We start from the raw sequence: 27,207 nt of genomic DNA on the forward strand, positions 1-27,207 counted from the left end.
TCAAAATACATAAGTCCATAGTTGTGTTTTAAGATGAAGATGACGTTTTATGAAAGTTTAATTGAAGTATTTTTGCATTCATTGTTCCTGATATGTATACAGTGACAACCTTAAATTAAGTAGAAAATTTTGGGTCGTAACAGGAACAATCTTAACCTAAACTTTCTATTTTCTAATATATTATGGCTTCCAAGAGAAGTTTGACGACCAACGGGCCAGCAACCAGAGGGTAGGGAAAAGGCCGCAGTCGATACTGCTTTCTACATGCTTGAGGTGGAAAAATAAAAATCACAAGTAGATGTTAGAGAGTCGCCATTGGATACTGACAGAGTCATGCCTCTAGTGCCAACACCTAATAGAGGTAGGAAAAGGGTCTTGATCGGCATCACATCATAAAGACCTAAGGTCGAGCAAACTAGGGCACTAGAGATATCAAGAGTTGTTTTCTAGGCGCAAACACCGATCCTTGAGGTACTGTCGGCATTACCATCTGCCATGCGCACCTTAGAGGTATTACAGTCATTTACGAGGTCTACACTAGAAGCTCAAATGCATACCAACCACCAACTATAGGCATTGGTGGCAAGCATGATGCGTATAAAAAGTGCAAATGAGATAGGAGGCATGTAGAATCCTGTAATCTAATAATTTTCAAGAAGTATAACTTGTTAAAGCAGAAGAGGTCATATGTATACATAGTATGAGAATTCTCTATTCTTGGAGCGGTATCTCTTGATTTCCTTGAATTCTCTATTCTGCGACGAGTTCGACATACAACGACACCTAACGGCGCCCTACTCCCCCCAACAGAACGAAGTGGTGGAGCACCAAAATCAGATCATCATCGGAACAGTGAGGTCATTGCTGGTAACGGCCGGGGATGCCTGGGAGATTCTGGGGAGAGGCGGTAATCACAGTCGTCTTTGGTACAACAAAAAACCAGTTGTACATCATCTCCGCGTGTTCGGCTGCACCGCATACATGAAGATAACGTGTCCCCACCTCGCCAAGCTCGATCCCAGGGGCTAAAGATTGTCTTCATCGGCTATGAACCCGGGAGCAAGGCCTACAAACTCTATGATTCTGTATAGGGGGGCGAGCTCACGTATCTTGCGACGTCATCTTTGATGAAAGCACCTTCTGGCAGTGGAACAGCGTGATCGAGGCAGACCACAACCTAAATCAATTCACAGTGGAGTACCTCGTCACCAAGTCGGAAGAAGGAGGAGCCCAGCATCAGGAACCGTCACCACCGCCAGCAGGTGCACCCCCTGAACCAGTGGAGTTCGTCGCTTCGATGGCAGCAACACAGGGGGTCTGGCTTGCGCGACTAATGGAAGAACTCATCGGGAGAAAAAGCGATCCACCAATGCTATACGTGGACAACAAAGCTACGATCTCCCTGATCAAAAATCCTATTTTGCATGACCGGAGCAAGCAACGACGTGATCGAGGCAGACCACAACCCAAATCAATTCATGGTGAAGTACCTCGTCACCAAGTCGGAAGAAGGAGGAGCTCGGTAAGTACTGCGACGAGTTCGGCATACAACGACACCTAATGTCGCCCTACTCCCCTCAACAGAACGGAGTGGTGGAGCACCAATATCAAAACATCATCGGGACAGTGAGGTCATTNCTGGTGATGGCCGGGGATGCCTGGGAGATTCTGGGGAGAGGCGGTAATCACGGTCGTCTTTGGTACAACAAAAAACCAGTTGTACATCATCTCCGCGTGTTCGGCTACGTCGCATACATGAAGGTAACGTGTCCCCACCTCGCCAAGCTCGATCCCAGGGGGCTAAAGATTGTCTTCATCGACTATGAACCCGGGAGCAAGGCCTACAAACTCTATGATTCTGTATAGGGGGCGAGCTCACGTATCTTGCGACATCATCTTTGATGAAAGCACCTTCTGGCAGTGGAACAGCGTGATCGAGGCAGACCACAACCTAAATCAATTCACAGTGGAGTACCTCGTCACCAAGTCGGAAGAAGGAGGAGCCCAGCATCAGGAATCGTCACCACCGCCAGTAGGTGCACCCCCTGAACCAGTGGAGTTCGTCGCTTCGATGGCAGCAACACAGGGGGTCTGGCTTGCGCGACTAATGGAAGAACTCATCGGGAGAAAAAGTGACCCACCAATGCTATACGTGGACAACAAAGCTACGATCTCCCTGATCAAAAATCAAATTTTGCATGACCGGAGCAAGCAACGACGTGATCGAGGCAGACCACAACCCAAATCAATTCATGGTGGAGTACCTCGTCACCAAGTCGGAAGAAGAAGGAGCTCGGTAAGTACTGCGACGAGTAGGCATACAACGACACCTAACGGCGCCCTACTCCCCCCAACAGAACGGAGTGGTGGAGCACCAATATCAAAACATCATCGGGACAGTGAGGTCATTGCTGGTGACGGTCGGGGATGCCTGGGAGATTCTGGAGAGAGGCGGTAATCACGGTCGTCTTTGGTACAACAAAAAACCAGTTGTACATCATCTCCGCGTGTTCGGCTGCGTCGCATACATGAAGGTAACGTGTCCCCACCTCGCCAAGCTCGATCCCAAGGGGCTAAAGATTATCTTCATCGGCTATGAACCCGGGAGCAAGGCCTACAAACTCTATGATTCTGTATAGGGGGGCGAGCTCACATATCTTGCGACGTTATCTTTGATGAAAGCACCTTCTGGCAGTGGAACGGCATGATCGAGGCAGACCACAACCCAAATCAATTCACGGTGGAGTACCTCGTCACCAAGTTGGAAGAAGGAGGAGCCCAGCATCAGGAACCGTCACCACCGCCAGCAGGTGCACCCCCTGAACCAGTGGAGTTCGTCCCTTCGATGGCAGACACAAGGGGCTAGCTTGCGTGACTAATGGAAGAACTCATCGGGAGAAAAAGCGATCCACCAATGCTATATGTGGACAACAAAGCTACGATCTCCCTGATCAAAAATCCAGTTTTGCATGACCGGAGCAAGCAAATAAAAATTAGATTCCACTACATTCGAGAATGTGCAAATCGAGGGCTCATCAAGATTGATTTCATCCGAACAGAGGAACAACTATGGTCCTTAAATTTAGTTAAGTTGTTTTGACCTTTTAAATTTCTGAATTCACGCTAATGGAAGAGCGTAAAATTGGCCGGCCATTTTTGGCTAACTTTGGGCAAAGTTTTCGCCCACTCTTTCTATTTTTGTAATTAGGTTTGTTATTTAAAGAATTCAACTGGATGAGAAATAAACATCTAGTCTTTAGCAAATTCTCTCCCTCTCTCTTTTTACTTTCCACTATTATTTCTTCGAAGAAACTTTCTTCGGTCGTTTGTTTTTCGTCAACGTTTTGCCAGAAGTCAACATACCATATCTTTTTCCTCCTCCCCATCCACCATCTCCAACACGATCTCATCTACCTATGGCGTCGACCTTCGTCACCTCGATGACTATCAAGAGTAAAGCCCTCACACTTGATGATGTGTTTGCACACCTAGTGGCATTTGAAGCTCGCCAACTACAACACTAGGTTGAACTTCAATTAAATCCTGGATCTTCGATCAATTATGTTGCTCGTGGTGGTTAGCAGAAGAACTGTGGGTGCAGGGATCATGGTCGTTCTCGAGGTGGCGCGCCCCTCCTCCTGTTTGTGATTGTCGTGATCCTTCTGCTCGTTCTTCCTACCTGATTTGCGAAAAAATGGGACATACTGTCATTCGCTGCTGGTATAGGATGGATGAATCCTATCAAGATGAACCTTCTTTTGCGGCACTGGCGACTACTTCCTCCTACAAGATTGATCCACATTGGTATAGTGACACAAGCGCCACTAATCATATCACCAATGAATTGGATCATCTCGTTGTGCGTGAACAATATCATGGAGGTGAACAAGTTCAAGTCGGAAAAGAAGCAGGTTTGCAGATTTTGCATACTGGTCATGCTTCAATTAATACTTATGCTCGTCCTCTTGCATTCCGTAATATTTTGCATGTGCCTAAAATTTTCAAACATCTTCTTTCCATTCATAAATTTTCCCGTGATAATGACGTACTCTTTGAATACCATCCTTGGCATTTTTCTATTAAGGATTGACAGTCGAGGAAAATCTTATAGACAGGAGGTGTGAGTCTAGTCTCTATCCTATCAAGTCATCTGATGTCAATGATCTCAAGCATGCCTTAGTGAGCATATCTACTACTCACGTTCAATGGCATGCACGTCTTGGACATCCTTCATCTCAAGTAGTGAAGTCAATTTTGCGTCTCAATAATATTTCGTTTGCTAGTGAGTCACCTTTGCCAGTTTGTAATGCGTGTCGGTTAGCAAAAAGTCTTCAATTACCATACACTAGTTCTTTTCATTAGTCTTCGTCACCTTTGGAACTGATTATTTTCAGATGTTTGGGGTCCTGCACCTCCATTTGTTGGGGGCTTCAAATATTATATTAGCTTCATTGATGATTTTGGTAAATTTTTGTGGATCTATTTGATGCATGATCGTATAGAAGCTCCTCGTATACTTTTGCAGTTCCAAGCTCATGTTGAGCGCCTCCTAGATACTAAAATCAAGTGTGTCCAGTCTGATTGGGGTGGAGAATATCAGAAAATTCATAACACATTCTTTCGTTCATTTAGAATTGTTCATCGTGTTTCGTGCCCTCACACACATCAACAAAATGGGTTTGCTGAATGCAAACACCGTCATATTGTTGAATCTGGCCTAGCTCTTCTAGCTCATTTTGATGTCCGTATTAAATTTTGGGATGACGCGTTTCGTATAGCCATATTTCTCATCAATCGTATTCCTGCTTGTGTCATCGATAACAAATGCCCTTAGAGCGTCTTTTTCATACCCCACCAAATTTACTTCTTATTAAAAGTTTTTGGGTGTGCTTGTTGGCCTCATCTTCGCCCTTATAACAAACAAAAGCTCTCTTTTCAAAATCCTAGGAATGTGTCTTTCTAGGCTACCGCTCTTTATATAAAGGGTATAAGTGTCTGGACACCTATTCTGGTCGTGTCTATATTTCTAGAGACGTCATATTTGATGATAATATTTTTCATTCAAGAGAGCCCTACGAAGTTCTTCCCAACCTTACAGTCGACGCACAATGTTCCTGATTTGTGTACCTTGCATTTGGGTAACAGCCGTACTAATTTGAAGCAAGAAAGCCACCTTCGGGAATCCCATCGGACCACCATGCAAGTCGTCTCTAGCCACGATCTAGGTGCAAGAACAATTCTTGGAAGGAAGAAGAGGATTTTGGTGATCAGAGCTCCATTTTTCTGTCAAGAAAACCGAAAATTCGTAAGGTAAGATCTTGAGTGTTTTTCCAGATCTTGTACTCTCCATTGTGAATCAAGGTCTGCAATTTTGATATGTCCATCTAGAGGGAATTCTCCACAAGATACACGAGGGAAACTAGTCAAAATTCTAGTCCAAAGGCGAAGATTCGAGTTGATTTTCAAGAACGTTGGAGAGAAAAAAATTTGGCGAGTCACGTGTCAACCAGCAAGAGGAAAAGCGCGTCGACAAAAAAGTAACACATGTCACTCGGTGCGTGGAGAAGCGCATCACATGCAGAGTGGAGCGACGCGGCTCCATACGACTGTCGACACGCGGCAGCTCTGTCCGACCCGCAGTCCAACCCAAAGCTTTTGGTCCAGTTGACTTGCAGTCCAAGCTGACTGAATCGGACCGCCAACCAAACCGGCCTGGTGAACTGCAACTGCAAAATCCGACCCGCACGTGACACCAGCAACTAGACTTCACCTGGGCACATGGAGGCACGTGAGGACATGTGAGAGCGCGTGAGTTTCTGTTTTCCATCCATCCGACTTCTATTTGCCCGACTTCTACCTCGATTCCAATTCTAACGATGTTTTTATGCGAATATGACCTAATTGGGGAAAATCAATATTTTCGAACACACTATCTGTGCAGAAACGCTAGCGAAAGGGCACGCGTCAACAAAGTAAGTCACCGCTCGGTATTTAGGGAGAAATACTTGTAGGATTTGCTTAGATTGCATGCATGCTAGTATATTTGCCTTAGATTAGCTTTCCATGAATGAGATTAGGCAGATTGATTGTTATGAGTGTATTGGGTGAATTATCTAAGTGTTGCTTGTATGCTTTAAGCTTCCGTTGTACGTATGCATATGTTTAATTCATGTTTAAATTGTGAACTCCGCGTTTCGGGCACTTAAGGGATGACATCGCCCCGTTGGAGAGCAAACTCAGCTTTCTGGATGCTTGATGGAGGCCATCGCCCTGGAGTATGCATGTCTAGTTTGCATGAACTATGCATGATGATGTTAGACGACAGTTGCATGCACACTCTATTATTTTTCATGACTCATTACTATGAGTCTAGGGATTTGTAGTTAGGAGTGACAAGTCACTAAGTCAAGATGCAACCTTCCCCTAGGAACCTAACAGGTTACCACGGCGAATAAGTACCTTATGAGTGTTCTTCAACTGCTAGTTGTGTGAACGGTATCTATAGCTTCGTGGAGGACCAGGGGTTCCTAATTAGTTCTTACTACTCTTAGCCATTTTGCATGGGAAATGTGTCACCACATCGTACAGCCCATTAGCTGCATGGGAATAAGTTGGGTCACGCCCCCGTAGGGGTACTATATGGGCTTAGGAGGTACTCAGCACACCCCTATACTAGATACCATGTAGTCTCAGATAGCCATGCAGAGGTAGCGCCTCATAGAGAGATACCGTTCATTACAACCCACCATAAGGGACCCTTAAGTATCAAATGAATGGACAGAGAACTAGTGAAACTCCAAGGAGCAAGCTCCAAAGAGCAAGTCCCAAGGGGCTAAGACTAGAACCAGACGTCCTGGAGCCAATTAGAAGATCGTGAGAATTCTGTTAGGTTTAGTATGCGATGAGAGCCTACAAGTAGGTGGCTTACTAAGTATCATTTTTTTAGGTGTTTGCAGGCTGTCGGTCGAGGTGAAGGAGCGTTTGAGAGTTGTGCGGTCACAAAGGGGGTCATTCCGGAGCCTCAATCCCTTTTCGGTCTTACGGAGTCTTTTGTATTTCATTTTATATGTATAAACTCTTTTGTAAAATTTTGAATCAAAACTTCTCTTTCTTTTATTTTAATTGAATTATATTTTTATCCTTTTCTTTTCTTTTCCTTTCTTTTTGTTTGTTTTCACTTTTGTCTTTTGGGCCATGGTCTGAGTTTTGAAGCCTAAAAAATCGAGTCATGACACTTGCCTCTAAACCTCCTTCACATACTACTGCTATGGAGCATCCCCTCTGACTTCGGGTAATGAATGATGAATTTCATGCACTTCTCAAAAATAAGACATGGCACTTAGTTCCTCCTTGTGTTGGTCTTAACGTTATTGATTACAAATGGGTTTTCAAACTCAAGCAAAAGTCAGATGACTCTATTTATTGTTACAAGGTTTGCATGGTTGCTAAAGGGTTTAAACAGTAGTATGACGTTGATTATGATGATACCTTTCAGTTGAATCTCCTAATTTCCTAATTTGTTACCATGGATCAAGGCTCACCATGTAATCCTCATTGTACACATCTAGATATATATGAGATCATTACCCATAGAGGTCACACCGTCATTCAACCTAACATAACCCACTTTCCTTCGATGGCAGAATGGTTAAGCTTGTGGTAGAAGAGGCATGCCTAGAAGCCGTAGAGAAAAACTTTAAATATAGGAACAATGTAGCAGAGTATCAAATACACTATGCTACCTACATGAGAAAGAGCGAGGCTCACTTTTGATGGAAGTGGTCCTACCGAACGTTCAAGTCTGAATGGTCCCAGTTTAAGGAAGCATACTTGAGTATAACACTATGGTTGCAAGGATCAAGAATCAAAAAGTCTTCCTATAACTTATGTCTGAGTGACAAAACCGCCTTTGATTTCTTCCGAAATTGAACGAATCATTACCTGAAACTTCAAGGTGAAAAATACAATTTTGCCCAACTCAGCCGTCGAACTTGGGAATCTCCTACAGACCTAGGTTCATTTTCGGATGACATGAATAATTGGAACTCCACCAATTTGGAATGAAAAATTCAAGAAAACGATCCTACAGGGCTTTTTATGCTCTTCTAACCTCAAGAAGGTCACTTCGTCAAAATTCATATTTTTTAATATTTTTATTATTCTATTTTCTAAAACAAAATCCTCCGATGTTAGACCATCTTCCTAATAAATAATTCATTAAAATTTATGTTTGTGCAAAGCTCAACTTTCATTGATGATTTAGTAAAGTTCTTTACATTATTTTTCTTTTAAAATGGTAGAGAAATTAGAAAATATAGAACCGTAATACAATTACAAAATATCTAATGGTACTGCTTTTAAATTAAATTTTAATCGTGTAATTCCCCTCCAATCATCCCTAAATAGTTATAAATAAATAAAAATTTATGAGCGGCAGGATTCGAACTTAATTCTAGGTGGGCAAAGCCCACATGATTTCTAGTCATGCTCGATAACAACTTCGGCACGCCCACTACATGAGCCCCCACATACACAAAGGTGTTGAAATTGGTTTCAACCAATTTGGTCAGCTGTACAGAAAGATGTCAATCCGGGAAGAAGGATCACTCACCTATTGAGAATATAGAATCGGTTTCCTTTCCTTCTCCGATCAGGAGTTGGAGAGCTTATCTTCCTTCGTGGTTTTCGACAAAGTTCTTCGTTTTCTAATCTATGGGTACAAGGCTTGTGGATGAATTACACTATGGAGCTCCAATTTTGGGGCCAAAGCTTTCTCATCTATGGGTTCCTAAAACTAGAAAAGTCAACCTCTTGGTTAGGCTAATCCAGACCTCCTGTTCAGTTGGTCTCTACTAAGCGAAAGAAATTTGTCTCACTCAGCATCATTGAGGATAGAAAGAGAGTTTTTCAAATCTTTTTCTGTTATTTCTTACTTTTCGGTTTTTTTTACATGGGTGGTCTTTAAGTTCACTTTACTATATATAGCTTTAACACATATAATCACCTCCCCCAACCATTCTCTCAAATGATCTGACCAACAATTTCATTCTTACGTGACTATTAGCATCTTCAATGCACCACACCAATTGAGGTTTTGCATAACCTCAATGTTCAAACATCAACACATTTTTTCAAAATGTTTGCGGGATTCTTTGCAACCTCTATTTTCTTCAAACACATCGCCTTCTATGTTTTGTCTTTGAATGATAGACCGGGTTCCTCACCAACCATATGACACTCTGACTATCTATATAAAAAAATCTTCTCGTACCACTCCTTGTCCAACCTCATTGTTTTTTTTTTTTAATATTTTAGTTTCATTATGCGTATTTAGTTAATGAGAACTATGGTATATTTTCAACTCCATTCATATTATAATTAAAAAGATATATAATACTTAACTTTATGATTAGAATTTGGTACAAATTCCATCTTCTTCTCCAATCACATTATCAAAAACTTTTTATAAGAATTCTAATATACTTTGGGTTCGAGATTTGAGATCTTGTCAATTTGTTTTCATTATGAAAGGTTCAAATTCGATTCCCAGCATCATTTCTCATGAAATACAGAGTTGGAATCTATTTAGTTCTTAAATTCTCAAACAGAACAATCTATTCTTTAAAACGGTCAAAGGGCTATTTTTCCAATTTTACGCGTTCGAGGGTTACGTTTCCAAATCACTCATATGCATATGTTTAACTCCTCATTATCATAAACCCTTCTTATACATAATGTGGGTATTACAAATCTCTTCCTACTGAGACATTCACCCATGAAAGTTGATAACTCATACTAGTGGCAACCGTGGCAGCTCTTTGGAGAATATATTCTCACTCTTTTACCCCTGTATTACAAATCTCTTATGTTTGTCATACTCTAACGGTTACAAAAAAATAGTTATAGTGGCTAGAAAAGATGCGACAATTTCAGCCACAACCCTACCAAACTACACTCCTACCAAACTACACTCCTACCAAACACTCCCACTCGGCCACAACCCTCTAGACTGTGCCTGCAAGAGAAAAAAACAAGTGTAAGAACAGAGTGAGAAGGAGACAGCGGAGAGAAGAACCCAACGGGCTGAATCTCCGGTAAGATCGAGAAACTCAGATTCGAAACGGATTAACACAGCCATTGTTTCTAAGTTGCCAAATAAAGATATAAATTTTGCATACTTTTTGAGTTTTTGCATAACTTTTTGGTCCTATTTGCTTGAGGAGGAAAAAAAAATCTAAACTTTCACTCTTTTAGAAGTCAAAATTGTAACAATCTTGTATAGGAAGATATTAACAACTTTATATTTTAAAACTCAAATGGTGAAAAACATGCATGAAGTTTAAATTTTTAATTAGAAAAGAGCTTATAAAATTTTGTGGGTTTTTTGGATTAAACTACTATGAACTCATTCTAGCATTTGAAGTCGGCAATTCAATCCTAAGACCACCGTCATGAAAATACATTATAAAAAAAAAAACCCTTTATTCCTTTTCCATGTGTTAACCCCCCATGCATGAATTCAATCCTAATCTGTTTTCAAAAAAGAAAAGAAAATTAAAAAAAAAAAAAAAAAAAATTTAAAACATAATTCAAAGGTGTGAAACGAAGCTTCACTTCAAGAATATCATTAAACTCTCTCACTATTTTAATGGAGGCGGCGCACGTTTTTTAATTTTGCAGCTTATAAATACCCTTCAATCCAATTTCATTCCAATTGAGACCTTAACCATTTGATTTTATGTGCTATTTCAAGGTGGCGAAACAGGGCGGCGGCGGCGATATGCCGGAGGCGATCTTCTCATCCGCCGGGGAGATAATCACCATGGTCTCGGCTTTGACTCATGTCATTTCCAGTGGCGCTCCCCCCGGGTACGGCGGCGCTGGTGATTTATCTGGGGTTGGTTATTCCTCTGGTTTTGCTCCACCGGCAACTACGGTGGCTGCAGGTGGTGGTTGTAGGAAAAGAGAGAGGGAAGAAGATGGAGAAAGTGGAATAATGTGGGGAAGTGGGATCGGAAATGGCTATAGCGGTGGCCGGATTGTGGATTTTGGAGCAGTACAGAGTTATTGGGAGCCCTCTGTTTCAATATGTGAGTTCCAATTTTTTTTTTTTTAATTGTAATTGATTTCTTTAATTGTTCTTAATTATTCTCATCAAAAATGGATAAAAATATCAGGTGGTGGTTCAAATTCAAGTAACGCCATCTCCGCCGCCACGGAGACGAGAACGCCGGCTGCAATTTCCGGCGAAGAAAACCCAAGAAGAAGATACAGAGGAGTGAGGCAGAGGCCATGGGGAAAATGGGCTGCCGAAATTCGCGACCCTCAGAAGGCCACCAGAGTCTGGCTGGGAACTTTCGACACCGCCGAGGCCGCAGCCCAAGCCTACGACGGTGCAGCCTTGCGATTCCGAGGCAGTAAAGCCAAGCTCAATTTCCCTGAATTCGTCACTGTCCTTCCGCCGTCTGCGCAGCCCAACGCCCATTGGGCCCCATCTCCGGTGGGTGCGCCGCCGCTGCAGCCCCCTGGTTCCGGGAACTATCTGCAGTATTCGTATTTTCCTCAAAACTCCGGCGAGTTCCCTGAACGGGTGCTCTGTAATTCGCGATTTGTGAATCCATCTTCTTCTGGTGCATCGAATTTTGCTTTCCCATTTTCTGAACAGCAGCAGAGGTTGTTCCGGCCACCTGAAAATGAGACCAATGGCGGGGGTTCTTCAATTGGGTATCGTCCACCGGCGGCCGGTTGATAAAATTTGATTATTTTTGCGTTGGAGCATTTAAAGAAGAAAACGTGTGTAATTAATGATTGGAGAACCGAAATTATTTAGTTAAAAACAGAAAATTAGAGGTGTCGGTCCAATGTAATAGGAGAAATTAAGGTTTGATGTTAAACAATACTCTGAAGCATTCTTCCAACAACTTCACAATAAAAATACATCGAATTCATTTGGACCCTTTTTTTCTTTTTTAATTTCCAAAACCTTTATGTCCCTTTCCGATCATGTTTGTCTCAAAACGACAGCTTCGAGCTTTTGTGTTCCCATTTGTTTACATTTTATAAGAAACTTGGTCTGAATTATTATTTATTCCTTTCTTGGTCTTTTTTATTCCATTATTGGTTGACATTTTCAGGGGTAGATGGAGGCATAAGGGTTGGTGGGTTGGCTTTTTGTTTAGCACCAAATTTTTTAGGTTGGGTTAGTTCCCATTATTCAAATCTTTGTTTTTTTAATATTTGACTTATTTACTTTTAAGGCTTTGCTATTCAATTTTAATATATATTTAAAAAAAACTCAACCCAACTAAAATCGTACCTGTTGATCGAATTTTCCAATTGGCCCGTTGGCCCGGTTCAAATCTTGTTTGTGTTTTTGTAGTCTATAATTATCTATGTATGAGATTAAGAGGAGACGAAAGGGTAGAAAACGTAAATATTAAAAAGGGGTGGATTTTGAATACTTTTAAAACATAATTCAATGGGTTTGGATATCCATATTTTCAAATGGATCACTTCTTCCAAGGGATTCTTTATATTTAAACACTCAAATTGCAATATTCGATTCCTTTATTAATACTAAATAATACAAATTACTTGGACAAGGAGTCCACGTCTCAATTAAACCCTAATTCTTTTTTCTTCATTAAAAAAATATTCTTCCAACTTTTTTTTTTTTTTTATTATTATTATTATTATTATTATTATTATGAATTCATTGTAAAAGATAAATAATCGAAACATCATACATTCATATAACACACTTTGATTTTTACTTTTTTATAAATTAAAAGATACCATTGATGACTATTTAAAAAAATAAAATCGGTAGAAATCCTTTACGCTTGTGTTAAAAATATTTTGCAATTACTAATTTGTTCAATATTTGATTGTCACATTTCATGTTCCCGATTAATATTTGATTTTGGATAAGTTGGGATTATTATAACACTGTTTCAGTAACCATGTACTTGTCGAATCGGCTACTCATCATTTCTACAAACTTTCTCAACTTCCTTTGTGTTATGGAATCAACCTAGGGGAAAGTTTGAAATGAATCACCTAGAAGATCAAAATCAAGAGTAAAGAAAACTCGTTTCTTGATTTGAATCACTCCACAAGAGGTTTAGGTTTGATCAATACCAATTGAATTACTTTAGCATTTAAGTTCTAAACTCAAGAATTTGCAAAGAAAAAACTTAGCTCTCAACAAATCTAAAAATAGTTGTATTCTTCTTAATTCCAAGATGTGATGTCTCTAATCAAAAGAAAAAGAAGGCTTTATAACCATCTTTACAGTCTTAACCTATGTGACACATAAACTTCATATTAAATTCGCTAGTTAATGAAAAATACATATAACCTCCCTATTAAAATGGTTAGTTAAGGAGGAATATGGTAACCTATGGGTTACAATATACCCTTTTAACGCCTATATTAAAAAACTAGCTTAAATATGATATAAAAGAGATCTCCAACGTCTTCTAGAATTTCCTTTGACGAGCTCATCATAGCTTGAATATAAGTGTACAAGGTTTGTTATAGCTTCTTGGCTCTCGTCTTTATAATTGAATCTTGAGGTATGGAAATTCATTGGTCATGGTTCATATCACTTTGCCTTCTATCCTACTCTTTTTTCTTCTTTTTTGAATCTATATATTAATCATTCATCATGAATTTGTAACTTTTTAAGAATAAATGAAACCCTACTTGAAGTATCTTGAAACCCTTGTTACATAAATGAAGCTTATTCTTCTTCCTGTGAAGTTAATTGCAACTTGATTTCAACTTTAATAAAACTTGACTTCACTTAATATAACATGACTTTATCTTAGTGTAATTTGAACAATATTCTTCACGACTTCCTTAAAGTTCATATTGTATGATTGAGATGCTTTGGTTCATATCAATGTCGCAACAAGAAGCATGATGAGGAAGCAAACCTCACACTCATGCATTGATATAGCTTAAGTGGAGACCAATCTGTGGTACTTAGACAATGGAGTGAGCAACTACGCCAGGGATTGAGCAAAGTTCAAGAAGCTTGATGGTAGAAGCCAAAAGATAGTGTACTTTGGCGTGTAAGACGAGACAAAGGCGCACAGGCTATATGATCCTCAACATGCAAAAATTCATGTTAGCAGAGATTTCGTATTCGAAAAAGAGAAGAAGTGAGATTAGTATAGCATCGACAAAAACAAACAGACAATTGCAAAGTTCACATCTCTAGAAGATGAGGGAGACGCGGTAAACCTCGCAAGGGCATTGAAATCGACCCCAAAAAAGCTACACAGTCACAAGACATGGGCACTCACTAACTTATCGCTCAGTCACAAGTTGGTATTTAAGCTAAAAAAGAATAGTGAAGAGAATGTCATCAACCACAAAGCAAGACTCGTGGCAAGGAGTTAATTTTGATGAGGTCTTTGGGCCGATGGCTAGACTTGCCACTGTGAGATTGGTTCTTTCCCTTACAACTTTACAAAGGTGGGAGGTTCATAACTTGAATGTCAAATCAGAATTCCTTAATGATGATCTCCAGGAAGAAGTGTATGTTACTCAACCGGAGGAAGGTTTCATCATCAAAACCAAAAAGAACAATGTGTATAGCCTGTCAAAGATCCTCTACAATTTACGGCAAGCACGAAGGGCATGGAACATACACCTAGACAAGCATTTGAAGAGTCAATTACATGAAGTGCTCGCAAGAGCATGTAGTGTATACAACAAGTCATAGAGTTGAAGCACTCATAGTTGGTGTGTACGTTGACAAATTGATCATTATCGGTACAAGTGTAGATGGCATCACAAAGTTCAAGTAGTAAATGATGAAAGAACTTAAGATGACTGGCCTTGGAGTTAATCATGTACTACCTCGTTATTAAGGTGGATCAAAAGAAAGATTATATAATGCTAAAGCAATCAATCTATGCTAAGAAAAATGCAGAAGCAATTTAAGATGACAGAATGAAACCCAGTCAAATACCTCACGGAAACAAGGTTACCGCTTAAAAAAGATGCTAAAGAAGGCTTTGTAAATCCCACAGAGTATAGGCGCGTCATTGGAAGTCTGAGGCACGCAACTCATACTTGTCAAGATCTTTCCTATGTTGTTGAAATGGTGAAATGGTGAGTAGGTATATGTAAAAGCCTACTCTGATGCATCATAAAGCAGTCAAGCACATTCTCCACTATGCAAAGGAAACCACAAGCTGCGGACTAAAGTTTCAAAGAGGACAAAGACCTTATGAACTAGTTGATTTTACTAATAGTTGTTTAGCTAGAGAGATCAATGATAGAAAAGACACTGCACGAATGACGTTTTATCTCAACAAAAATTTGATCACTTGACAATCTCAGAAGCAACGAACCATGGTATTATCTTCCAATGAGACTGAGTTTATGACAACTGTGATATCGTGTCAAGTATTGTGGTTGAGAAATTTGTTGAGTGAAGTGACCGAAAGTGAGCTAAAGCCAATAACTCTCTACATCAACAATAAATTTGTGATTGCATTGATGAAGAATTCAATATTTCATGAATGCAGCACACACATCGACAATTGTTTTGACTTCATCTATGAGTGTGTCGAGAAGCCAAAAAATCGGTGTAGACTTTGTATGCATTGGAGAGCAACGTGCAAATATTCTCACCAAGAATGTTATTGTAGGTTTGGGAGGTACTTATAGTAAGGTCATTTTATATCATAACTTTTTTGGTGTACTAAAGGCATCCGAATGAACCAAAGCATGAGCATTGCATGTTGCCCTTCCGCTGCTAACGGCTGCACATAAAGGTATTTATATCCTACATCTTACTCCTTTGGCTACTTTCTTTCAGCAAATATATGCCATCAAAACAGTCAACATTGTCTTATAGAGGGAGAATACATACATTTAACAGCTATTTCTTCACCTGTCAAGAGCTAAGAAGAAAGAGTTGGAGAAAAGCTTGTGAAGACATGTTCATCAATAAATTAGGTAGAAGAGATTTAAGCGAATTATGAACTGATATTACAACAGCCAATGGCCTGACTTGCCAAAAAATACAAGGCCCATGTACATACCACCTAACAAAGATATCCTCAACTGAACAAAAAAGGCGAGTTAGCTTTCCTTCTTCCTATTCTCTTCAAAACTGAGCATAAAACCAAAATCTAACTCCGTTGGAAGGCGTCTAAGAATGATTTCAACAAGCACAAGGGGAGGAGAAAGATGAGATGAGATGAGCTGAGCTGAGAAGAATTGAGACAACAAAGCAGAAAGAGTACAATCCCACGAGAAATCCAAAGACAAATTAATTGTTACAAGAATCAAAACAATATGCGCCATCATCTTCATTTTTAAAATTCGCATTACGAATCCCTTACTAACTTCATATAGTCTGCAACTGGGAAAATGAAATGCGAATGATTGACCCACCAAGCGAAGTAGCGTGCTTGCAAACAAGAGCCTCGGTGGCCTGCTCCTCAGTGTCGAACATGATGAGTGCCTGCCTTTTCCCATTCATCTCGAAGAGCTTGGTGTTGACAATTGGCATGTGTTCCTCGAGTAAATTCACAATTTCTTCTTCAGTTACTTCCTGGGATAGAGATGAAATGTGGATAATCTTTGTCGGAGAGCAGCAGTAACGGTAGTTCTTCGCAGCATTTCGGTTAAAACGATTAAGATTTGAGTTGGCGTATTCACGAGTGTCAGCCCCTTGCGTAATGTTAGGATGCTTTGAGAAGTTAACCTCCAATCTCTTGCCAAACAACATCGCTCCCTATATAAAAAGTCAGAAGTATTCTGAGGCAATTGACACCCAAGAAACCAAAAGCCTTGAACATACGAAGTTAACATACGAAGTTAGGCCTTTCAGACAAGAAAATTAGAAACAACAAACCTTCAAAAAGTGCACAGCTAATTCCGCCTGGAATCCATCTCCCATCTGAACAAGTGCATGATCAGGTTTATTTCGGAGAAGCTTAATTCTTACAATGTTACCGTAGATGGAGAAAAGGTTAAAAAGCTTGTCTTCATCAATTTGCTGTAACAAATTAACGGCGGTGTCAACCATGAAAATAAAAACTTGAACAGGAATCTAACAAAGAACAAAGAATACTACTCACATCAGGATTCAGATTGGATACAAGGACTGTACACCTGTCATTTGTCCCACTAATACCAGGTGGCAAACCTCCTCCAAATGCAGCAGCAACAGCAGCTGCGTTTGCCATCTGAAAATCATGTAAACAAGACATAGTTTCAACAATAATGGGCAATGATGTCGACAAATTTTTAGATCTTAAATTAATTCAAGAATTCCACAATGTAGTCAACCATATTCATCAAGAACATTCCAGTTCACAAAGCTAAAGGATCTTGTGGAAAGTATAATCCTTGCAATAGGATTAATATATTATTCCAAAAAGAAAGAAAAACCCTAATAATAAATGAACCATCTTAATAGTCGGTTATATTCTTCAATCATCTCAACCATAGGTTTGACAGGAGCAAAACACACCTGTGGTAGTGCAACTGAAACCAAAAAGAAGAAGAAAAAAATGTAAGTATATAGGTTTTCTGACAAGGAAGTCAATCTATGACGATGAAAGCAAAGATATATGAAGCAATTTCTTTCAATTCAACTAATCGAATTGGGTTTCTATATGCATCCATTATATAATAGAAAACGTCAGCACCCACCTGGTCTTGCTCCAGATGCTTGAACTCCATACATGCCACCTGCATCGCCATATCCAGGCTGTTGCACATCAAGATAAGAAAAACAAGATTTCAGAAAGAATGGAGCCATCATAGTAGGAGATTAATATGTGGTGGTACATACTTGCGATGACCGGCCTTTTGGTTCAGAAGGCAGATTAGGATTTGTGAAATCCCTGGAACAATATCAAGAAGAAATATCCATACTAATAGAATCCAAGATGCAAACAAGAAAAAAAAAATAAGGGGGACTAGTCATGCTACAAACCTTGAACGTTCGTTATTGTAGTTCACCTGTAACTCATCAAGACTGCACAAGAAACCCATAATCTATAATTGACCAAGTAAAGAGAGAAAACATCACAAGCATATCATGATTAGTTATAGAACCTACTTGGAGAACTGAATGTCTAGCTGGCAGCAACCATCATATATATTGCGCCCCTACAGGAGTAGCAGAAGTGTCAATCTTTTAGGTAAATAAATCAGGACAAAAACTTCTTAAAGAAAGGATCAAGCTTGAAGTGACTGGTACAACAAAATGTAGTATTACCTGTAATGCAGTCCTAGCAGAAACAGCACACTGGCGAGATTGATACTGAATAAGGGCCTGAAAACCTACATAAACGAAAAAAGGATAATCATGCATAAGTCTGAAAACTCACTTAAAAAACAAAAAAAAATACTTACAGTAGAAAGCAACAACATATTTGGCAACAAGTTCTAGACAACCGCTTAATTTTGATTTGAGGACCCAATCATAATTGCAAAAGGGAAACTCGCCCTCAATTAACCCGAGAAGGGAGAAAGGAAAGAAAGAACAACACCAAAAGAATAGAATTTCAATAAATCCATGTATTAAGTGATGATATGAGAAAGGGGGGAGAAGAGAGAACTTAATCTAACCAGCTGACTTCTGAAATGTCACGATCTTCTCCACAAATCCATGTGGGAAAAACACTTGATGCAGCACTTCCACTGTAATGGGATATAGCATGTGATGGATTGTGACTAAGAGTATTCGATTTGGCTGCTTCAGAGAGTGACCAAGAGTGTATTCACATGGAGAAGGATCAGAGAGAAGGAAATAAATTGAGAAGGAAAAAATTCCAAAAATATTACAATTGTTCTTCTAAAATTAGAGTACCAGCAATTTTGCTAAGCGAAGATCTAGGTGTTGGGTAATGGTTACTGATTAGTAGAATAGAAAATAACCCTAATACCAAAAGCTTTTGCTGTTTAATTAAAATAAACTTAAACAATTCATTCTTATATTCCACTAATTTCACATGCGGGCTCATTAACCAGCCTAACATGTCAAGTTATCAACAATACTTTTTGACATGGAGAGGAAAAATTAATAGTGCATGAGGGTGAAATTAGAACCACGGCCGTATGATTCAACCAGGATCAATTTATATCGTTAGAAAATTTTTATAATAAACAATTGATATTCAGAATTCAAAAAAAGAACAAATAAAAAAAGAGGAAGCATACAATAAAAGATTATTGTATTGAACAAACGAAAAAGTGGGTATTGAAAAGAAAATTTCACAATTATTCCAAAATATGCACATAAATTATTTGACTAACCGTACAAAAAATGATTTTATCAAGCTTAGGAGGAACGTTTATTAATATATCATATATTTCAGTTCAAGATTTGAGAATTGTTGCTACAAGTCAAACCTCAATTCATCAAAATAATTTTTTTCCGTATTAAACAAGTCCAAAGGAGGGAAAAAGGGAAAAGCATTGTCCTAAAATAGATTTAGTATACCATGCTATTAGAAGCAAGAGAGATTCTCCTGCATGGTATAAGGCTGAAAATGAAAATCGGTCATGCTCATGCTTTCACACATCTGCAAAACTTAATATGGTGTTATGGCTACTGGGTGTTCAAAACAAAAACTACGCTCGAACTCATTTTACATATTTATAGAGGTCTATTTCTGCCTTAGTCATATAAGATTCCCATTAAGATAACTAAGCACTTTCCTTCTTAAAAGTAAGGTAAATAGTTGCAAACCTCATCTCCTCGTCCTTGAGCATTTTGATCTGCTGTAGTTAGCTCTTGATGCGATGAAAACTGGACATAAACATTCCTCCCCCTGTAGAAAGAACAGAAAAGAATTCAAACATTACATGCTTCATCTAAGACTAGATTTGGAGGAAAGAAATGATAGAACACACTTTATTTACTAGAAAGAAAAATAGCCAAAGGATGATGATTGAAGAGATCCCAAGTTCTCTCGACTCCCAACCTAAGCAACTACCGAAAGAGTACCTTCTCTCTCTTGCAGTCCCTAAAATATTAGCTGAGATTACTCTTTTACCTAAGAGACCCCTAATTCTAGGAACTACTTAGTAGATGCATCTCTTCCCTTTCCCTAATGTTTACTTTTAGAATCAGGGCCTGTGACTATCCAGTCCCTCAAAGGCCATCTCGCCATGAAAGTGAACGGTAGGACCATGTTCCCAAGTTGCATCTTAATTGAGGCATGCTCCCACATTCCATCTTAGATTAAGCATCTTCATAACATATCAAAACTTTTTTCTTATAAGAAACAATTTCATTGATGTTTGAAATTTACAAAAAGGATGAGCTATCATGATGCTCAAAAAAGACCTTCACAATACCAGAGTGAGATATAACTATAAAAAGCACAAGTGTTAGACTATTTACACCAATAAATGGCATGGTAAACACCATTTCAAAGGAGCCTAAATAAGTCTATGTCTTCTCCATGAATACTCTTTGATTTCTTTCTTTCCATAGATTTCAAAAGAAAGCCATAATGAAGTTTGTCCATGGCAGAGCTTTGACATTCTTGAATGGGTGGTGTTAAGACCATGTCCAATAACTCTTTTATCTCTCTAGGAAAAATGAGGTACCATCTGCAGATATTGAAGATCTTTATCCAAATATTATAAGCATAAACCATTGTTTTGTGATTCGTGTCTTTCTTGCATAAAGAGTCATGTAGGTTTTTTTTCTTTTGTAAGTTTTCACGTCTACTAATGACTTAGTGCACCATTTCTCATAGGAAAAACTTCACCTTCTTAGAGTGATTTTCCTTTCCATATTGTCTTTGCTAGTGGGTTTTATGGTAGACCTTTTCCTCCACATCCATCATAAAAAATTTAGTGGAGAAGACCCCATCTGCACTAAGAAACCATTTCAATGAGTCTACTTCTTGGGACAGCACAATTGGGGCGAGGTCAATTTGACAAGGAGGACTCTATTCAGTCTTCGAACACAAGCATTACTAAATTTTCATAGGAGACCTTTGGTAGCCAAAAATCTGTTAATGATCATGGTGGGTGATGGTTTGTTGTTCGACCAAGTATAAATACCATTACTAAGGAAAATATCAATGAGTACAACTTCTCTTATGAAAGTATTGAAATGTCGCATGCCTCTGATAACTTCTCTATTAGATTTTTCATGTGCCCACCGAGAGATATTGAAGTCGCTAGCCAGAAGCAAATATTCTATGCTAAGACGAGAAGTCCTCTAATTCCTAGTGGAAGAGAGGTCTTTCTTGGTATTTTTAGAGCCATGGATCCCTGATTTCAAAAAATTGTAACCGTCAGCCAAAGAAATATATGTGATTAGGGTGTACAGACCTTTAGTGACTTCGGAGATGATCTGAGTTGGGTCATTCAACATCATCATTAAGATTCCCTCGGTATTTTGGAGGCATCCAAAGATGTGCAACCAATATGTCTAGCACTCCAAAAGAATTTAACAATCTAACAGTCAACAAAATTCAATTTGTTTCTTCCAAGAATGATCACAGTGGGATTGTATTAGAGGAAGGTCTTGATGAGGGCTCTCTTCTGCCCGTCTCTCAAGCCACTCGATTGAGATAGGTTGGATTATCATAATTGATATTCAAGAGGAGGCCAACAATCTCCCAAGTTAGTTTACTCTATTTCTTGGATGTACTGCACTTTTTTTCCACATGGAATGGCCATGATGCACATGTGATGTTCTTATAGCCATGGTGCAAAGATTCAAATGGTTGTTCTAGGTGTGAATTTTGCCGAGATGGGGGAGACTTCTTCTACCTTTGTTTCATCCTACTTTTCTTGAAGAATAGTGTCAAGTTTCGCATTTGCAAGGACAATTTCTAGCGGCAGGGGAGAGGGATTGGGCACAGCCACAGTAGGGGATGGGGGGATGTGGAGAGGGAGAGAGGGCTAGATGTGTAATCGTCGTCAGAGTCTTGGTGGGAGTCAAGGGTAGAGAACTTTGTTCCTAAGACAAGGAAGATTTTTTGGTTTTTAATGGTAACACATGATTTTCAAGTGAAGATGTCACAACTTGTAGATCGGGGATATAAAGAGGTGAAATAGATGGGTTGGCAAAAGGTGGGGTGGCGGTTGGTGGCCTTTGGATTGTGTGGAGGTGGGCTTTTATATGTAGAGATGGGTAGGCCAATTAAGGTAGAGCTATAGGCCCATGAAGAAAGGCCGATGGGTAGGTGCGGAAGTTGGATTTGGTTTGGGGGTTTGGCTTCTTTTTTTTCCTTAATAGGGATGTACTTGGAAAGATGGGGGCGGCCTATGAAGTGAGGGGATGGTGTTTGCCTTTATTGGGCTTTGGGGTATGGCCTCTGTCTCTACGATGTATAAAACTGAAGGTTGTTGAGTCATGTTGAACATGAAAAGTCCCTTTAGATGATGAACCTTAGAGGGTTGAATGATATCCCATGTATGCCTCCCTTCAATGCTGCTTCGGTGCCATGCTATTCGGTCATATAATCAACAAAAAAAAAACTCCATGGAAACAATGGACTATGTTGACTAAAAGAGGAGTATTTTACGATGATGGGAGAAAAACTATCGTTGGTATGAAACCCCATGAGTTTTCCTTGATATAGATAGTCGCTTCCATTAGGTCCACACGCAATGAGGTCTTTTTGAAACCTTCACAAGTATCTACTATGTGTTTCAGCATCTCAATATCCAACAGTTGAAAGAGAGACTTTTTATTTTAATCCAACCTCCATATGAAGGAACCACTAGGTTGTTCAAGTGTTCCTCATCTGACCATGATTCTATTTTCAACCGAAAGCTTCCCACATTTGGCCAATTGTTTTTGTTACAAGTAAAGAAACCTACTCCTTTGTCATGCAATGGAGAATTGCCTTATCCACCCTAAAAGGAATTAGATCACGGAAATCGTTGGTAGTAGAAGCATTTCTAAGTAACGGTCACCACTGTATCCCATAGGATAGGGATGGTGGAGAGGGGTACCTTTGCATTGACGGTCTGGCCCTTTTTGTTGAGGATCAATGGTACGTTTCTATATTTTCCTCTAGATTTTCAGGCTTTTGTGATGGTTAGTTAATGATGGGTTGTGAGGGTTGGAGAAAACATTTATTGTTTTGCTTTCTATTCCGAAGTTGATCGGGTTTTTTAATGAACGAAGAGGGATTATTTTCAATGAGGTTGAGAAAAGTTGTCCATCCTTTTCATTCTTCACCCACTAGAATAACAAATTTATTAAGACCATCATTTCCATGGAGTGAGATAGTTCACATAGTGCCCTTCTTGTTAGTGGGTTGCTCTATCCAAATGGTTTGTTCTAAAAAAATGTTTCTCCGGGAAGAAATTTTGGTTCAATGGAGCCAATGGCAGGGGTTGATCAAATGATGCCATTAGAAAGAGTCCCATTTTAGAAATATGAAAAAAAAAAAATTCCTATGATGATCTCAGATAGCTTTATCCTGTTCCCCTATATTTGTCATCTAGCTCGATTGAATAAGTCACCTTGAGTTTCCTCAATCATACATCATTTGGCAGCAAGAAATTAGTAGTTCTACTAGTAGCCCCTCCATCCATCATTTCAGTATGCCCTGCTCTTGAGAGTGCCTTTCCCATGTCTCTACTTTATTTAAGAACAAAACTTCCTAATGAGAAGAACCAAAGACTAAACAAGGGAAATTTATCAAAAAAGGAATGCCAATGAAAAAGGCCAAAGGGAAAAAAACTAACAAACAACACAATTACAGAAAAGGGCTCCTATTCAGCCTTTCCCTTCATTTCCTTCTTGTTCGTTGACCCTATTACCTTAGGCTCCTCAAATATGAGCTAACACCTCTTCCTTCTTTAAACAACTAATTCAACTCCTCCCAATAGATTCTTGCGCACTATCTTTTCCTCAACTGCATTTAATCTTGTTTCCATCTCTTTTTCTTTTAAGGAAATAGAATTTATTGATGAAATGAAAAATTATTGAAAGAGTACCAACTTATTATAACATAACCAAAAACTGAAAAAAGTACACTAATTCTGAAACCAATAAACTTGAGTGAGCACTGAATTTAAGGGTAAAAAAAAAACTACGATGAACTTTCAAATAACGATCTAACTTTAGGCATTGCAAAAATTTGACAGCAACTGCTCCACTTCCCTCCTACCCCTCCCCCTCCTAAGCACTAGCTAAAGGGTCACTCTTACTTCAGCACTCTCGGTTGCAAATTACAAATAGACCTCTCATATTTCAGAGTCCTAACTATTTAACAGATGCACCCTCCACCCTTCCTGCTATATACTTTCACAATTGGAGCTCTATTATAATACTAATACATGCTACTGCAACTTATGATAATACTACCCATAAAGAACATAAATCAAATTTTCAAGGATATATTTTAACAGCATATACCTAATGCTCGGTTGAACATTCGCAAAGAACTGTAAAGCATTAACTGCTGAGGGAACATCTTGCATCTGGATAAGAGCCTGAGTTCATGATAAAATGACAAAACGATGAATATTCTAATTTAGCTAAAATATAGAACAACATCAGACGTCACTGTATCAGAGTTGAATGAAACCTGATTTTTAGCACGAAGCATCACAAGCTTAGTTATGACACCAAATGGCTGGAATAACTGAAGCAAATCATTCTGCGAGAATGTAAAAGGAGTCAACACATATAAAAAGTCGGGAGAGATGGGAGAATATGCAGAGATACCCATTAATTCGTTAATAATACAAATAAAAGTTGAATTTCAGACATTACAATAAAGAGCCACCCTCAAAATAGATCTCTTTGAAATATTACCTTTGATCAACAAAAAAAAATTATATATATGCATATATTTGAGGTTATAATTGCTTTGCTAGAAAATGATTATATATTCTTGGATATCCACAGATTGTAACAGGATTATTGCATTTATTTCTGATAAACACAGACAAAAGTTTGCCATGAGCTTCCCAACATTTACTCACTCCTGAATAATTAGTTTTGTACCATTCGCTAAGGAAAAAGTACATCGATACTATGTTAGCCAAACCAATACCCAATGCACCAAGTATGCTAACCTAACAAAATCATATATCAATTTATGGTCTACTTTAAGCAACAAAGCAATGTTCAACTATTTTTGAAAGAAGAAATAAGTTCTCATTGTTTGATGGAAAGAAATAAAAAGCTGAAGGATACAAATAGAAATATCAAACTATTTATCATGATGTAGCGCACGTTAGGTATAATTAGGAGTTATTTGGTAATTTCGTCTGAATTTATTAATAATGATAGTTAGTTTAGTTGGTTTCAGTTAATCTCTCCCATTTGTATACTTCTGAACATTAGTAAATGTTTTGGTTGAGACTTTTTGATGATTTCTTTCTTTTGATTCTTAATTGCATCAATTTTGGTATCAAAACCCAAGTTTTGTGTCAATTTAAGAAAAATAGAGAAATTAGAGAAGCAAATGGAGATTTTCAATTTAAATATTATGGTTTTCCGAGAAACCATGAGCCTAAAAATGGATTTTACAAATTTATTGTTTTTCGGAAGTCTAATAACCTACTGCCTTGAGTGTCAGTTCAACCTTTGGGATCGTTGGTGGAGTTCATTCGAGGTTTGTGGGGCATGAATTGAAGATGAGATACCTACGATGTAGAAGGTACTTCTGAATCCTTGTGAGATTCAATCTCTAGTTGTTTCTGTAACTACGATCTTGGCATTGTTCTTTTGAAATGGAGTCGATTTATGTAGGTCGGGTTGGACTCCCTTTTCTTTGTAGAGACTTGTCTTTTGAATGCTCTTGTATTCTTTCATTCTTTTAATGAAAGAACGGTTCTTTAACAAAAAAGAAAAAATGGATGTAAATTACATCAAGAGCAATCATAATTTCAAGGTAACTTAGCCTCAAGTGAAGCATAGACCAGCAATTATCTTGGTTATAAACAGTCGTAAGACATCCAACATGGCATTTGACATGGCAATAGCTCATCTACCAATACACATTTGCAGAGATGATTCAAAATTAAAAAATTATCAATTGAATTTGAAGTTGCGAGAGAGAGAGAATGAGAACGGACCTCGGATATTTCATGGCCAACATTTCGGACGTGAATGACTTTTGATGGTTCAGTCATCCTAAACTGCTTGCATCAAAATAAAAAACGAAACCCAAGTTAGTATTACCAAAGGTTCGGCAATCCCAGTTGTTCAAAGAAAAACAGTTCTCTGAGATTGAACTAATTAATTGAAACCAAAAGTTCATATTCTGCTACATTGCATGCTTAGAACCCAAAACAAAAAATTGACCACTCAAAACCAAGAGCCGAAACCACCCAAAAAAAAATTAAAAACAAAAAATCCGAATTAGAGCACCACAAAAGAGCTCACAATTCAACCAATGAAAAGAGAAAAAAACCCTAGACTACTTCGTCGACTCAACAAGCACAGCAAAAACCCCCCAAAAAAGAGTAGATTAAAGCAAACAACACTTCGATTTTCTGGTGCTCAAAGTATCTTCAAAGTAAGAAGCAAACAGATAAATTGAAGGAAATGAAGAACAAGCTTGCCTGTGAGAGAGAGCGATAGAGAGAGAGAGATAGAGAGAGAGAGAGGCGAAAATGGAAGAGAAGGGAATGAAGGGGACTCAGAGGCAACGGCAGAGATCGAGCGCCTCCATATTGCTGCTACGGTTGCCCTATGCTTCGAACCCCACTGGATTTATGGTACACCCTCACCCCTTCCCTTTCTCTCTTTTAGTGGGTCCCTCCTTTATCCATCCATGTCATCCAGTCTTGCCTCTTCGTTAAATACAAGTTTCTTTTAACTTAATCTGAAATTAGGAAGTATTGGAAAGCATCTCGTGCTCATCACATATCTCATAATTTTTAATTATATTATATGGTCGTACTTTATTTATTTGATGATATAACTTTTTTTTAGGAGAAATACATATATTTCATTATTGTCATACATGGCTCACCAATGTCTCATAGGCATAATCGCGAACATGGTTACATAACACATATGGGCTAGCATACCGAAAATACATGTACCACATTGCATTCATCAACATAGTTTAGAATATTTTTTAGATTTGTCAAGAAAAAAATAAAATATTCGAGAAATGAAAAATTACCAAAATACCCTAAATATATGGATAATTACGAAAATGCCCTTTTGCGCATAATCAAAACTTCCATAGTGACGTTGACTTTGCACAAAATCTATTGGAT

The 27,207-nt window shown here is 38.7% G+C and overlaps 2 protein-coding genes across 3 annotated transcripts; one reads left to right on the forward strand and one right to left on the reverse strand.

Moving 5' to 3' along the window:
- The first annotated feature begins 10,705 nt into the window (after nucleotides 1-10,705).
- On the forward strand, nucleotides 10,706-11,957 carry LOC111471399 (ethylene-responsive transcription factor ERF113-like). Its single transcript, XM_023117120.1, has 2 exons — nucleotides 10,706-11,090; nucleotides 11,178-11,957. Exons 1-2 carry the CDS (start codon nucleotides 10,739-10,741, stop codon nucleotides 11,747-11,749), a joined length of 924 nt encoding a protein of 307 aa, XP_022972888.1. The 5' UTR covers nucleotides 10,706-10,738; the 3' UTR covers nucleotides 11,750-11,957.
- Nucleotides 11,958-15,988: 4,031 nt separating this feature from the next.
- On the reverse strand, nucleotides 15,989-26,677 carry LOC111471391 (polypyrimidine tract-binding protein homolog 3). 2 transcript variants are annotated; one of them, XM_023117113.1, is made up of 15 exons: nucleotides 26,542-26,677; nucleotides 26,053-26,115; nucleotides 24,555-24,626; nucleotides 24,383-24,459; nucleotides 19,733-19,814; nucleotides 18,610-18,733; nucleotides 18,257-18,321; nucleotides 18,098-18,147; nucleotides 17,972-18,013; nucleotides 17,828-17,879; nucleotides 17,686-17,743; nucleotides 17,504-17,517; nucleotides 17,109-17,216; nucleotides 16,883-17,026; nucleotides 15,989-16,762 (listed from the first exon to the last, which is right to left on the reverse strand). In XM_023117113.1, the coding sequence occupies exons 2-15, from the start codon at nucleotides 26,107-26,109 to the stop codon at nucleotides 16,373-16,375; spliced, it is 1,335 nt and encodes a 444-aa protein (XP_022972881.1). In that variant the 5' UTR covers nucleotides 26,110-26,115; nucleotides 26,542-26,677; the 3' UTR covers nucleotides 15,989-16,372. The 2 variants fall into 2 exon arrangements, with proteins under 2 accessions (XP_022972881.1, XP_022972880.1); XM_023117112.1 differs by having other exon boundaries at nucleotides 18,610-18,736.
- Between the last annotated feature and the right edge of the window lie 530 nt (nucleotides 26,678-27,207).

This window comes from Cucurbita maxima, unplaced genomic scaffold (genome assembly GCF_002738345.1).
Source record: "Cucurbita maxima cultivar Rimu unplaced genomic scaffold, Cmax_1.0 Cma_Scf00052, whole genome shotgun sequence".
NCBI lineage: Eukaryota > Viridiplantae > Streptophyta > Magnoliopsida > Cucurbitales > Cucurbitaceae > Cucurbita > Cucurbita maxima.